The sequence below is a fragment of the Chaetura pelagica genome, unplaced genomic scaffold (assembly GCF_000747805.2).
Source record: "Chaetura pelagica isolate M959 unplaced genomic scaffold, ChaPel_1.0 scaffold142, whole genome shotgun sequence".
Taxonomy (NCBI): Eukaryota; Metazoa; Chordata; class Aves; order Apodiformes; family Apodidae; genus Chaetura; species Chaetura pelagica.
Window position 1 is genome coordinate 1,275,779 of NW_009952973.1, and position 15,364 is coordinate 1,291,142.

Genomic DNA, 15,364 nt, shown 5'->3' on the forward strand with positions numbered 1-15,364 from the left:
TGAGAGAGGGGATGCCACTTTGGAGAAGGAATTTTTCCTGCCTGGCTCTGCTTGTGAGGCTGTGAACAGCTATTTTTAAGACCTGATTCCTTTCCCCTTGATCTAAACCTTGCACGAGGCCAGTTATATATGCTTGTTAAACCGAGAATTAAATCACATAGGAATGCTGCCTTCTTGATGTCTTCTCTATTACAGAGCTATGCTTAGAAGTTGAGGCTTTAAAAGTGATTGTGTGGGCTTTAGCTGAGCTGTGAAATAAGCCCTTATTGTAAACAATAAGCCTTTGTGATTAAGGCAGAGTCAGTGTAATTATCACCTGTCCTATTAAAAACCTGCGCATTTTGGGGCATAACCAAGCTAATCAGACAGTGTTGTGCTTTTCCAGATAACTAGGTGGTCCCGGAGCGGCTCCGGGAAGCAAACGCAAGATGAGCAGCGGGGGACGGTGCAGCAGGCGCAGAGGGCTCTCGGGCTGAGCCACAAGGATTTGAAGATGTCTGCGTGCAGTGACTTTGTGGAACACATTTGGAAGCCCGGCTCCTGCAAGAACTGCTTCAACCCAAAGATTTCCCATCAGCTGCAGACACCCCAAGACGTGGGAGCTTGTGGTGTGCTCCCGAATGGAGTTAGGACCAAGCCTGAGAGCCCTGCCTTGGAAGACGAAGGTGTAAATACCTCCCCCTTCTCAAAGCCAACAATTGCTGTGAAGCCAACTATGATAAACTCAGATGTTTCTGACGCGTGGGCAGATGTGAATATGAATGCAGATCTGTCACAGGTAATGATTAATCCAGTCAAAGCATGAATTCCCGTTACTTATGTCTCCATGGTTGTGCTAGGAATATCTGTTAAAACCATTTCCTTCACTTTGTTTTCCCTTCTGGTCTTGACTTAGGTTTTTAAGCCATATATTGACTCTCAAAGTATCTTGGGCTGAAGCTGAATGAGCTGTTGCTCACAAGCCATGTGCAAAGGCGCTTAAAAACATATTGTTAGTTTAGGAACTTCAGAATTTTAAATGAAGATGCTGGTTGTAGTTATTTTCCTGGAAGATATGCAGGGAAGACGTCCTGTCTGGTTGCAGTCCGTGCTAACTGGATCCATGGTCTTTGTGGGTAAAGAAGAAAGTGCCCTACCTTCCTAGCCCAGCTGCCTGGGCTCCCAACCTTTGCCAGAGCACTAGTGCCCTCTGGGTGCAGCAGTGCTGGCTGCCTGCAAACTGGCACGCCCCGGTGGTGTGAGTTGTGATCAAGAGGGGTGATTAACTCCTGTCCCCAGGAAATTGATATCAGCGCTGCCCCAGCAATGTCAAGTGAAGCCTGGGCTGCTGTGACCCTGCTTATCTCTCTCACCTTTGCCCCAGGGCTCACTGGCTCTCTTCTTAGCCATTGCTCTCCTTTGCTACTTTTCTAGGGATAAAGGGCACCGGAGTGCAGGCTGCCCTCATCAGTGGGGTTTGATCGGTGTGCCCAGGCTGAGTTTTGCGGTACCAGAGTGGGTTCTGCCACCCTGGGATGGGGGTTGCCTCACAGGCATATGTTAACCCTTTGCTTCTCCCACTCCTCCTCTTCCTTGGCAAGCAGGATATATATCCCTCACATGAAGAGATTTTGGATGCATTTCCCCACCTGCTTCCCAGTTCCTACTGCTGAACGTAGCCAAGATGCTATCCCAGGATAACCTGTGATAGTCTGTGTCTGTGAAATGAAATGATAGTCAGCAGTGTGAAATTAAATGAAAATAAGCAGAGAGAGGTGCAACTATTCCTTCCCACTCTGAATTGCTAATTGCACGGTGATTCGCAGACAGGATGACAGGTTGGACACGTTTCTGGCAGCGAACCCACAGAAAGAGAAAGGAGAATGCCTCATTTCAGTGCATTGCTATTGCTGGTAATGCAAAGATTGCAAATGATCCAGGAAATGGGACAATTGTAGTTTAAGTAGAAAAGATTTGCAGTACTTATTGGAGGGATAAGCACGGAGCAAAACAGAGTGCAAATGCTAGAGGACTTTTCTGTGAAGCTGTGGGTTTTTTTCTGTTTTTTTGTTTGTTTGGTTTTTTGTTCATTTGATTGGTTTGGTTTTGTGTTGTTGGTTTTTTCTTTTCCTTTTTTTAAAAAACTATTTTTCTTTCATTTCACCTGTGCACATCCTGACAGAGCACTTGTCTCTTTGGCCCGTGCAGGTCAGCTGGGGCATGGTTTCTGGAAAACACCTCCTTCTGAAATCGGGAGATGCACAGCGGATCTGTCTCGAGAATTTTGGCAACAGTGGTGTGAGAAAGCCCTTCCTTCACAACCCACCGAGTGACTGTTTGTCTTGCTGCCCTCCCAGCTACTCCATGGTGGGCCTGCGTAGCCTGGAGAGTCGAGTGGAGAGAAACGTCTCCATCCACAGCCTGGTGCTTGTGGGTGAGGTGGGCAAGCAGCAGGACAGAGCCAAAGACAAGTTTGCCCTGCCCCATCGTGCTGCCTGCCCTAATCTGTCCATCTCGGTGGACAGAAGCTCCTCAAACTCCAACAGAAGAAGCCCTTCTTCCCAAGCCAGAGAAGGAGCAGTGCTCCCCTCGGAAGGCTTTGAAAGCGAAGGGGGTGAGTATTGCTCGATTGCAGACTGCCGCAGAGAGTGCCCCGCCTCCAGGGAGCTGCGCTGTGGGGAGGGGAAAGGTGCCCAGTGTGAGAAGGACAGCTCGGCTCCCTGCCGATGGAGGCAGCGGGATGCTACGGAGATTCCCAGGCCAAGCAGCAGGGCTGTCAAGTTCAGTGAAGATGAGCGCAGGGCTGTGAACGTGGCCTATTGTATCACGAAAGACCAGGGTGATCCTCTCCCCTATGCCCTGTGCTCAGAGAAGAAAAAGCTGTCTCTGCAGCCTGAGCCTGCTGCCCTCCCCGAGAGCATGGGGAGCAGCAAGGCAGCTGCCTTCGCTTTATGCCGGGAGGATGAGGACTCATCTCTCCCTGGAGATCCTTCTGACACCGAAGGCCCCCAGCCTGAGGATCTGAGCACTCCTCAGCAGGCACTGGTGGAGCCACAGCCCCTTCATCTCGCCCTGCCAGCCCGCGGTGACCCCATCTACGCTGAGAGCACTAAGAGGAAGAAGGCGCAGCTGAAGGCAGCTGGTGGGGTGGCAAAAGCGGAGAAGCTGGTCTGTGGCCCTGGCAAAGAGCAAGCTGATGGAATGTGGAGGGATGGCAGCTGGGGTTTGGGTGGTGAGAAGGAGTACCAGGACCCTACTAGCCAGGTGGCAGCAAAGATAACTATCATGACAGCACACGCTGAAGATGATCACAAGACAATATTCCTCAGCAGCCCTGACTCAGCAGTGGGAGTTCAGTGGCCGTGCATCAGCCCCGCTTCTCACCTTGATTTTGGGGCTTCATCACTTCCCATTGAATCTGGAGAGATTTTTCAAGCATCTGGAAGTGAAAGCAACCCAAGATTTCACCTGGCAGCTCCTGCCAAGACCTCAGGTACTGAGAGTCCAGCCATTCCCCCTAAATTGTCCAAAAACAGCCAGCTGGGCAGTGAGGGGAACCGTGTGCCCCCAGTAAGCTCCCATGTGGCAAGGTTTGGTGATGACAGCAGCCACGATGGAGCTGGTGTTCAGCTGCTGCCATGGAGTTGTACAGATACAGGTGCCTTTGGGGTGTCTCTTCCTCCATGCACTCACATCAATGGAGTCTCTGCAGAGGAGTCCAGCAGAGGCCTGGCAGGCTCATCCTATGACAAGAGGCAGAAATACTACACCCCAAAATGGACCAAGCAGTGCCGGATAGAGGAGGAGGAGGAGCAGGAGGAGGAGCAGGAGCAGTGGGCAGTGGGAGCTGAGAATGGAAGAGCTGTTGCCAACCTTGTGGATGATGGTCTGATGCTGGAGAGCCAGACTAGGATCAGCAAATCATCATCTTTCTCTTTTGATTTCCCTAAAGACAAGAGCAATGGCGTGGAATCTGCACCACCACCACCGCCGCCGAAAAAGCAGTCCAGGTACAGCCCTCTGAGTGTGTGTGGGTCTGTTAACCATTTGTAATCAGGTTTGCTGCAGGGATAGGTTGACTAGGAGGTGCTTTCTGTCCTTTTTTTTTTCTTCCTTTTCTGTTCAAATGTGGGCTTTCAGGAGTATGGGTGAAAAACTACCTACTTTTTTGCTCTGAAAAGCTGTCAGCTCTTTGCAAGTCCTGGTTTGAATTCCATGCAAAAGTACTTGCAAAAGCCCTTCAGGGCTGCAAGGGATGGCCCTGGGTCCCAATATTCAAGGCCCATGGCTGGGATGGCTGGTGTTTCCCTGGTTACATTCATTCTCATTTGGCCCAGCCCCTTGATGTTGAATAGGATAGAAAGTCTGGGGCTGTGATCTGCTCTTGTAGAGGCAACTGAGCAACTTCTCTTGTTGCTAATAGCAAGGGCCTCTAAAATCCTTTTTTTTTCAGTTTGGCTCCAGTGTCTTTATGCTTTTGAGGTTAAATCTTGAAGATGCAGTTTCCCAGGGAGGACTCCTTGCCTGCAAGCAGGTAACTGGAGCTTGCTTAACATGCACTGATGTGTGGGGGCTGCCTGGCTTCGGGCAGCCTTCCCCTCACAGCTCTCCTGGAAGTCATGTTTGTAGGCAGGGTAACAGCATGCCCTACAAAATGTGAATGAAGGAGAGCTGTCCATCTGGGAAGAAAGTAGCTCTGCTAAGCAAGTAAAACAAACCAAAACAAAACCAGGCATCCAATACTTTGTGTGCATTCAGTATCTGCAGCTGTGTTTATAAAAAAAAAAAAAAAAAATTAAAAATGAGAAGACAGGAATAAAAGATAAAATGGAGGAAGAAAAATGTATTCCCTTGTCATGCAACTAATGGATTGGGTTGTCTAATCATAGTGGGGAGGGATACTTTCACATTCCATGGATGTCCTGTATTTGCTTTATTGCATGCGTCAGTTTTGTTACTTGTAACTGTGCATTGCACAACAGATTTGACTCCAACTCCTTGATTTTAAAGTTGATAGAAGATGAGATATGTGTTTGGAGGAGAACTTGTTCTTGGGGTCTGTGGTCAAGCTTATGCATAGGTATCAGTGACCCTCAGGTTGAGACTGTGGTTGAGTGGCCCCATGCTCTGTTTTGTTCTCACACTGAATTTTTAATGTTTTTAGGGTTGGCTAGTCCAGAGATCTAGTGTTTTAAATTGACCAAGTGGTGAACAAATCAGGTTTCTCAAGGAAAGGGAAGGGATGAACAAGGGGCTTTAATTCTCCTTAATGCTGGGTGTCCTGCTGTGATGCTGCATGCTGGCTTGAGTCAAACAAAAGTCCCACAAGGAAGTGATCACACAGATGAGCTTTATTGCCTCATCAGAGATGTGTTTCAGCTTTGACCCTGTGAAATCTCTTTCATGGCTGCTGCCACTTGGTGTCTCCTATCAGCCAGTGGCTTGAGGTTGTATCTGCCATCTGAGGTGTTGTTGAGGCCCAGCAGAGCTGTGATTATATGATGTTGTTGAGCGGTGATCATTTAGGAAATGCCAAGTTGTCTGCTGAAAGCCCTCTAAGGACCTGATTCCATGCCTGAAGAGAAGAGGCTACTGGGCAGGCCAGAAGGGCAGTGGCACTGAGGCGCAGCAATGTATATCCCAGCAGCATCTTCCACTTGCAGGACCCCCTTCAGCTCTTGAAAGAGCAGTCATCAGAGCTCTTTGTCCATACTGGGGCCAAGGATGCTTCCTTGACAGTGCTTGGAGTCTCCTTTCTGCCTTCATGAGGGCTGAGAGCAGAGGAACGGGGCTCTTTGATGTGTCAGAATGTCTCTTTGGCTGGGTGACTTGGACCAGCTGTGCTCCAAGCCAGAAGCATGCCCTGCCATTGCCTTCCATGTGCAGTTATGATCCATCCTGAGGGGCGTGGAGCATTTTCTGGTCCTTGGAGGGGCTGTTTCCTGCTCCTCGTGTGACTGGGCTGTGCCAGCTCTTTAACAGTTGCTTCTGAGTCATTCTGAAAGCATCTGTGTGCTAGAAAGTCTGTGTGAAAGTGGGCAAGGAAACTGAGGTCAGGGAAACTGTGGCATCCATGACCAGGTGGCTGCCTGGATGCAGTCCTGAGTAATGTGCTCTAGGTGGTTCTGTTTTAGCAGAGGACTTGGACTAGATGATCTCTAGAGGTCCCTTTCAACTCTGACAATTCTGTGACTCTGTGGGATCTCTGGCAGCACCATAAGCCCTGCTAGCAGCTGAAGTAGGTGCTGGCAATGCTCTAATCCACTGTGGCTGCAGGCCATGTATTTGTCTCCTAAACACCTTGAGTCCTTCAGCTGAGCCTTAGGGCACTTTACACAAAGAGGATAGTCCTCCCTCTGGCTGCCAAACCCCTGCCAGCCGGCCTGAGGAGCAATTTGATCAGATGGCAGGTTTCACAAGGCCTGCAAACCAAGCTGGTTGCTTTGTTTGTTTGCTTTGAGGGTGCCCTTGTTTTTGTCTGAAAGCCTGGCTTCTCTGAGCATGTTGATGCAGGAGCCAGGCTGTTGTTACCTGGCGGTGGGAGGGATGGCTACCTGCACAACTGGTTAAAATCACCCTGGGCAGCAGCTTTGGGTGATGACACGACTCTGACATGGTGCTGAAGGAGCATCTCCTCTGGTCCTCCTGGGTTGCAGCCAAATGCCTGAAGAAGGGATGAGATCTTGGATGCAGAGATGACTCTGAGACATGCCTGTACTCTCCTAGGCCCAGGAAGCCTGTGGTTGTGTGCTTGTCTGTAACAGAACCACCAATACTTCTGTTAGCTTTATACAGTCTCTCACAGAGACAGAATGCTTCAGCCCAAGATGTTCTCTGGTGGCACAGCTGCAAAGGCTTCTTAGATGGATGGATGGATGGATGGATGGATGGATGGAGATGAAGCCAGCATAGACCTGGCTGTGGCACAGGCTTGGGGCTTAGTAAATCAGGGTTCATTTCAGCTGCAGGAAAAGTGTGTAACCATCCTTTTCCTTTCTAGATCACGAGGCTGCAGCAAAGTGTTTGATTTCATGCTGGAAAATGAAGACTGCTTGTTTTACTTTCTTAATTAAACTTAATTGCTTATTTTAAAGAAAACCTGCATGTGTGTTCAAACTAGTTTCAAAGCAAAGAAAGAAAAGGCAAGTCTGTATATTTTGTTTTGTTCATCTTGGCCCTAACAAATAAAAGGGGGAAAAAGTTTTTACAGGGTAAATTCCTGCCAGGCACTGAGGAAACTCTGGTTTTTTGGTAAGCTATCTCTTAGGATGGTGGAAGGAGTGACTTTAGGGAGTTCTAAAAGTTGGCACAAAAAAGGAAAATAATTAATTTGTGCCTATTTTGTCCTGTATGAAGCTGCTTTGGACCTTTTGTGATTGTTTCTTCATACAATCCTTTTCCCCTGCTTGTTTGAAAGGTCATAGATATTTAAGGTTTTATTGGTCTGAAATGAAATGGAAAATGAGTTTAATTACAAGAGGAAAGAGAATGGAAAGGGAAGATGTTGGCTGGTCTTCTTCCAAAAGCTGGGAAGGTAGTCTGCTCAGAAAGGGCTCACCAGGGGCAGTAGGATCCCCAGGACTTGTATGTGCAGTGACAATCTAAATGTTTTTCAGTGTGAAACACTCTAGCATGGCCTTTAGTTTCTTGGCACGGTGAATGAATCTTTGCTGCAATTTATGTCTCTTATGCAGAGGGTCAGGCTAAATGATCCTTAATTTCCTTCTAGCCTGCAAAACCTTGATGGTTAATTTATTTCTTGTGCCTCTTAGAGAAAGGAAACAGTGATGCTGTTTTGCATCTTGAGCTGTTGGCTCTTGAGCTGTTTTCATTGTAATTAATGGCACTTTCAAAAGGCAGTGCCATAGATAGCTTCTGAAATTTGCTAAATGCACTTGCTTGAGGTAACAAAGATGTGTAGCATGGCACATCCCAACACCCACCATCACTGAAAACAGCAAGGACAAATGAGCTTGAGGTGTGCCAAGTTTGCGTGTTATGGTGCTGCTGCCCCTGCTTGTTGCCAGAGGGAAGAAAAAGCAAGAGTGTAACCAAAAAAATCATAAAGTTGGCAACTGGGTCCCTAGGAAAGGAGCCAGGTTAGTTTCTCGCAGGGGAGGTAGTGCTGGCTGGTGGGACCAGGCTGTGTGCTTCTTGCCAGGAATCAGTCTGTGACGGAGCAGTGCTGCACCTGAGACAGAGTATTTCCCTTCTCTTACCATTTCCAAGGCACCCACTTCTCTTCGGGGCTCAGATGTCACTGGTGACAAAAGCAGACTGGCTACATGGAGCTCCTGCTGCAATTACAAATGCAATTAGAAGTCACGAGTCCAAAATTTTTACCCTCTTCTCTATGTCTGTGCATGACAGCAGAGATTTGCTGTTTGGTCTAGAACAAACCAGATTTATTATAATTATTAAAATAATAATTGTTAAATAAGCAATATTTTCTATATGGAGTGTATTTAAATATGTAATAATTAAATAAGTAATAAAGCAAAGAAGAGAGGGTATGGCTCAAGTAGGAGAGAGAGTCATGCTCCAGGACAGGGAGGGAATACACCTCCTGGATTCCCCTTGTGTTTTTTGTCTGAAACTAACTGGGAATTTCTTGTGCTGCTTCTCCCAGTGGATCATTTTTAAAAGGTTGTGATTTATCAACCAACCTTTTAAGGGAGATTGTTTCTTTTAAAAAGAATTTTGTTTGATTTTGTGTGTTTTCAATCTTGCCACTTAAAAAAGCACAGCATCAGAAATTGAAACAAAATTCGTTGTCCTCTTCACCACATTGCAGCAATTTAATTTTTGACCCATCTATGATCTTAATTCTGCACCCTGTCCAAGTCTCCCCTTTTATTTCCAGACTCCAAACCCTTTAACCTGCATTACATAAAACCTTTTTGATACAGGGAGGAGTGGTGTAGTCCTCTGGACAGAGCTAGCAGTGTTTCAAAATCTTCTCTTTCTCTCACCTCAATTTTGGTTTCCCCACATTTGCCACCTGGTAGCAGAAGGATAAGTACAAATCCAAACCTCTAATGTTGTAAGCTCCTGCATGCTGGTTTTTAACTGCCCTGTACATCCAGGAGAAGATGCTGGAAGAAACAGCAGTGGTGGGAGGAGGAAAATGTAATTATTCACATTTCATGATAGACAAGCATATGGTACAATGGTGCTTCCTCTTGTGTAATAATTATGCCCAGCCATGTGTTGTGTTTGATGCTGTAATGCAGTCTGGCTTTTCCCTCTGCCTTGCATTAGTTACAGTATTTTATTTTGGGAGAGGGTGTCCTGTTGAGATTATCACTGACCTTCTGCTGGAGAGTGGTTTCGTTTTTGTGTGTTCTCTGCTCCTCTTTTCTTCCTTCCCCTGTTGCATGATTGATACAGCTCGGCATCTGTGTTACCTGTTAAAGTCCTCTCACCCATGCTGAGGAGCAGTGACCCACTCCTGCAGGCACAGCAAGGCTGGGAGAGCCCCACGATGGGGCTGCAGGGCAGGTGCTCCCTGTGATCCGGTCTCTCTGCTGAGAGGAGATGCCTTGCAGCTTCCTCTGCCACTGCCAACGGGCTTCAGATGTGATGGCTGCTGGAAAGGAGCAAGTGGCAGCCTTGCAGCTCTTTGTGCCTGAGTGGCCTTTTCCTCCTCTGAAAACCTCCTTGCCCTTTCACTTTTGGAAGGTAACCAGATCTGTGTGTCAAATCTCAGGTGGGAAATTCAAGCTGAAGGCGTGACTGGGGTCTGAGGGACCCCTGGGGAGACACCTCGAGGCTTCATGTCTGTGGTGGCTGGGGGAGCCACGCTTTGGTGCTTGTCTCCACTCTCACACTGAGAGTGCAAGGCACGCGGCCAGGAATGCTGGAGTCCTTCAGCAGCATTAGGAGGGACCCTGATCTGCTATGAAATGTGAAATCAAATATGAATCAAATGCTGAAATATGAATCACGGGAAAGATGAAGCATGCCCTGGTTGGAGATGCAATGTGGGACATTGCAAATCATCCCAGTCCCTTTGCAATGTTATAGAACTCCAAATTCTATTTTGTTGGGGGTTTTTTGTTTGTTTGTTTGTTTTGTTTATTTGTTGTTGTTTTTTAACAGACCACTGTTTTCATCCTTGACTTGTTTTAGGCAGGACTGTGAGAACTGTGTGGAAAGCCAGCTGGATGGAATTGTTTAGGATGGGAAAAGTGGGGAATAGTGAACGGGAAGGGTTGCCTGGATATGACGTTGTGTTACATGGAGGATGTTGAGTAATTGAAATGTATTTAAAGCCACCGGAATAATTTGCAGAGCTGCAAATCCTGTCTTTCTAGGTTATAAGATTGGAAGAGCTGACTCCTGTGACCCGTTCTTTATGCACTGGCACATGAAGGAGGCTCTGGTGCTACTCATGAAATTGCCAGTTACATTTCAGGTGTTGAGCACAGATTTTTGAAATGGAGGCAAATTAACCTTTGCTGCATCTTTCTGAAGGGAAGTGGAACCTACAGATGTTAGCAAGCCAGTGATGGCAGCAGCCTCAATGATTTCTTCAGGCTTAAGATGGGTTGATGTGCTTTACTTCCAATATGCTTTGCTGAAAAGGGTGAGATGGAGAATAGGCATTTGTGTCCTTGCAGTTGCACGTGGTGGAAGCAACACTAGCAAAGCAGGGAAAGTTTAGGTTAGCTGTAAATCAGGATCCCACAGGCTGCCACAGCCATGAGCTGCTCGTCTCTTGGGTGGAATTTTACTGAAAATTAGGCAGACTTTTGCTATAGCCAGTATTTTCAGTAATTCTTTGCTATAGTGGGTAGTATTGTAATCTGTGCAGGCTGTAGCCTGAGCTCCAAGCAGCTCACAGGACAAGAGGGAGATGTGAGTGGAGAGGGAGATGTAAAGTGGACACGTTTCCAGGCGGTATTTGCTGGCCTGGCTGTAACATCTGAAACAAGAGCAGGATGTCGTTTAAGCGGCAAACAATGTCTATTTCGGTGTGCCTACTCAGGAACTGCATTCTACATAAGTCACGGCGGTACAGGGAGGAAGTGGGGCTCTCTGTACATCTGACTTCACCTCGGCGCCGCGCAGCTCTGGCAGATGCCGAGTTGCAACCAGGTTGCTTGGAGGAATAGGTGTGGCTGCCTGAGGTGGACCTTGGACCCCACCGAGCAAAGTCCCATCCCTCTCTGAGTGCGGGAATGGTAAGGCAGCTCTGCGGATCTGTGGTGAAGCGATGGGAAGGAAGCAGAAATGCACCAGCTTTTCTTGGGGAGGTGGGAGGGGGAGGGGAGGAATGTGTTAGAAAACCTCTCATCTGTGCAAATTGAGACTGGCTTTCTTGAAAAAGCTGCTGCTTTTCTTTTGGATTCAAATGTTTCCTTGATTCTTGCCAGGTCAGACAGTGCACCCATATGGGTGTGCACCCATATGTTCCCCCCTGACAAATTACTAAAAGTTAAACATCTGAGAAAGTTACAGGATAAAGATACATCTTTCTAATTACATCATTCTTTTTTTTTTTTTTTTAAATTTTATTTCCAGTTGGTTGCTTTCAACAGCATTAATTGTAAGAGAGTTGATTCATCGTGTCTCTTTCACTCTCTCTCTTTTTGTTTGTTTTGTTGTTTTTTTTTTAACTGTGGCTTGTGTGGTGCTTTGCAAAGTTTTGTCAATCATCCCCAAGAGACTTGCCGTGGTGAATTTGTCACTTGTGCAAGACCCAGTGGCCCTGCTCAATTATACATAGGATGGTTTTAGAGCCTTATTTTCATCAGCCCCTGAGTATTTTTAGACAGAGGCTGCTCAGGCAAATGAGGAAGTCTGGCAGAAGTTTCTTCCGGGCTTCTCATACACTCTGCTCTCCATGTGGTGGTGTGGACACAAGAGTAAGTGCTTTGTATGGATGCGGAATGAAGCATTTCTCAGTCTTCAACTAAAAATTGCTCGTGGCATCTGCTGTGCTAGGGGGTTTTGGAAGAGGAGGGATATCCTGTGTGCGTGAACAGGGTGCCACCAGAAAATGGTCGTGCCGGTCTTTTATTTGTCTTTCTCAGCAGCCATTCAGCTGTCTGATTAGGAAACTTGGGATACTTTCCAGCAAGATAGCTGGTGGAAGTCCTTTTTCTTTTACACAACTCTGCCTTTTAATATTAGTTATCAACAATGTGTTGAATTTTATCAGCAGATTGGCAGTTTGACTTCAAAAACGTGGACCGATAACCTTTGTTTTCTGGCCAGTAGAGTCCGAACTGTACTCAAGCTAGGAGTGTCTGTGCTCTGATGTGCTGCCTGATTTCAACAGTTTCTCTTGTTTTCCAAGGAAGAAAAAAAATGAAAAAAACGCAGGGGAAATTCTTTATCTTAGCAAAAAGTCCTGCTTGCCTGCAACTAATCACTTAAGCTGGGACCTGGCAGGAAGCTGCATGGAAAACTGTAGGTCTTGCATTAGAAGCTGGATGGTAGGTCCTGAGTTTGGCAGACACAGGTTTTCTGCAGAGGTGGTGCTTCTTTTGGAAGGTGTCTGTTGTTACTGTGATGCACTGAGGAGACAACAGCTGCTAGGAACGGGCTCTTCTTCCACCTATGCCTCCACCATGAAGGAATTGGGTTCTGACACCCAGCCTCAACCTGCCCTTCTGTAAAATGGGAGGAGTGATGCCACTCCCTTTCCTTGAGAATTTAACTGAAAGCAAACACTGGTAGGTCCCCACTTCCATGTGGTGGCGGCCAAGGTGGGATGTGGCACAGGGCATGTGCTAGGCAAAGGAGGCACAGTCTGGGGCCAGATGCTATTGTTCAGTAGTTCTCTCTCTGCTCACTCACAGCTGGGTTGGGATGGGGGGGCTGGCACGGGGCTGCAAGCCTAAAACCTGCGCGGTGTCAGTGGAGTGCAATCCCCAGGTGCCAGAGAAAGAAGAAAACTGCACAGGCATGAGGTGCTGTGGCACAGTGCACAGTGTCTGTACGGACGTGCAGGGACCAAGCCAAGGCTGCTTCCGCTTGAGTCTCCATGCACAAGTGTGCACACGGTTATCTTCTGCAATCTGTCTCCTGACTCTTCTCTTTCACTCCCTCTAGGCATGCTCTGAAAATGAACCCAAATAATGCTGACTTGGAGAGGGTCAGCAACAGCTCTGCCGAGAGCCTCAGCCCACCTTTCAGGAGCGCCCACGTCAGCTTCACAGCTGGCTCCACTGACAGCCTTGACTCGGACACGCAGACTGGCAGTGATGGCAGTAAGTGACCACTGGGTGTGGGAGAGGTAGCATGGGACCTGAGGAAGGAGTCACCTCCATCCTGAGGGCCACTGCTGGGGCAGCATCTTCAGAGCAGCAATCATGAGGATCCGATCACCTAGTTTCCCCCAGAAACACTTCATCATGCAACTTCTCCTACACTTCTGCCTCTTGATGTGCTTAAGATTAATATGGCAGAGTCAGGCCAACATCATGGATTTTTTCCTTTTCCATTTGGCAAGTACTAAAATAATTCCTCCTGTAGCTCTCATCTTGTCTGGATAAAAGCTCCACCTGAAAGCAATTGTCTTTATCCTGCTTGTGCCTCATGTGTCGCACAAGGTCACAACTAGCCCTGCCGTAAAAAGTTCTCCATAGATTTGAGGTGTACCAGAAGGAGTCTTGTGCTAGAGATGATCTCTCCCTCTCATTGTGTTTCCAGTTATTTCTTGAAGGGGGAAAATAAATAAATCTGCCTGCACTCGTTTAACCGAGATTAAAAAATACTTACTATGAAGTCACTTTTTTTCATCAGTGCGTAACTTAGACATGCACTAACGTGTTCAGCAGCTCAGAAAGTGTTTCCTTTGCAAAAGCAACCTTCGTGTAGTGGAAGTTCTGTCTTTCCAAGAGCAACAATGTGCAGCAATAAAATTAAGAGCCAGAGCTCTGGAAAACTCATTTTTCCACTGCTAACTTGGAGTCTGAGAGGGAGACCATGCCAGGAAATTGTACAGAGGGAAGAAAAACTCGTATACGTTGGATCTTTGTTTGCTGGGCAGAGAGGCAATTTGCTGTCAAATATGATATGGGATGAGGATTTCTCTGCCTCCACTAACAGAAGCAACTCATCTTGGGAAAGCTGGGTTGTTAAATGAATAACCCAAATGCAGTTTTTCTTGCTGATGCAAGCAAGAAGCTGTGCAGTCAATCACTGAGTGAGGTGAGCTCAAATTAATTGGCTATACTGTCAGATGTTAAAATATGAAGTGGAGAGGGGAGCTTTTAAGCTCTTGACATGCAGAAGGAATCTATGCTGAAGGTGCAGAGCACTGTTAGGAAAGTTGTGAAAGGGTTTCATTTGTTAACCTGTGCTTGGGGCAGAGCCCAGCAGCACATAAAAAAAAGGTTAGAGCAGTTTGGCATTTGTGAGCTACGCATATGGACTGGTTGCCAAAGCTTCCAGCACTGACATTCATTCCATAAGACTGTCAAGTAAATCTTACCTCTTGAAACAGGGATTCAGCTGCGTGTCCTTGCAGAGATGTCTCTGCAAAGTAGCTTTTGGGCTGCATGCTGAAGAATGTCTCTTGGCTGGATCATCTGTCAAAGTCAGTCCCTTGGACTAGAAGTGGCAAGAAATGCCATGCTGACAATTCCTGCCAGTGGCTTTTGACAGGGTTTTGACCAAGAGGATCTCTCCTGTGGACCTGGCAGGGTGTGATGCAGATGTCTGGGTTTTCATTAAAGCTTGGGGTCTGCATCTCTGTTGAGCAATGGGTTCCATGGTTAACTGCGCAGCTGCAGAGCACTGACACTGGAAAGGAGTCAATTGCTCAGCAGCTCTGTGTACAGTGCAGGCAGATGCCTGGGGCAAGGGCCTAACAGGAGTCAGGTAGCTTGGCACCCAGGAACCAAGGAGGCAAAAGAGACGTGTGTTGATGCACAACATTTCCTACAGAGCTGTTTATGAGCATATTGGGGTGCCAAATCTGTCTTGTATGGTGAGCTCATCTTCTGCAGAAGCCAAAATCAGTGACACTGGCTCCTGGGGTGGGGGGGTCTCAGTGCTGATGCTTGGGATAGGGTGTGTGGCAGCAGGAGCATACAGGCAGCCTTGGCAGTGGAGGGAACAAATGAAAATCAAAGTCATGGTGGGGAGGGACAAGGACAGATAGTGCTTGCATCCAATCTGGTCACTGAGAACTAGGGGACCTGCCCCTCACCTCATGCAGTCTCAGGTGGTGAGCAGCTAAGTGGGATTGCTGTTCTGGCACAGCTGGTACAGCTTTGAGCCTGCATGTGACAGGCCAGGACAGGCTGGGAGCTCGGGGATACAAGCCCCTGCACTTGGAGGTTGTTCATGAGAGCTTGTGAGTCACAAGGGTTGTCACAGAGACAAGTGCCTGCTGCAGGCTGACATGAAACTGCTCTAGGGCATTCCT

The 15,364-nt window shown here is 47.5% G+C and overlaps 1 protein-coding gene across 1 annotated transcript in view; it reads left to right on the top strand.

The window, feature by feature from the left end:
* The first annotated feature begins 434 nt into the window (after positions 1-434).
* LOC104387183 (tyrosine-protein kinase SgK223) overlaps positions 435-15,364 on the top strand; it is a 21,685-nt gene continuing 6,755 nt past the window's right edge. Inside the window, exons 1-3 of the mRNA XM_009995882.1 lie at positions 435-778; positions 2,188-3,983; positions 13,042-13,199. Coding sequence (XP_009994184.1) covers positions 494-778; positions 2,188-3,983; positions 13,042-13,199 — 2,239 coding nt within the window. The 5' untranslated portion in view covers positions 435-493. The remainder of the gene's footprint in view (positions 779-2,187; positions 3,984-13,041; positions 13,200-15,364) is intronic.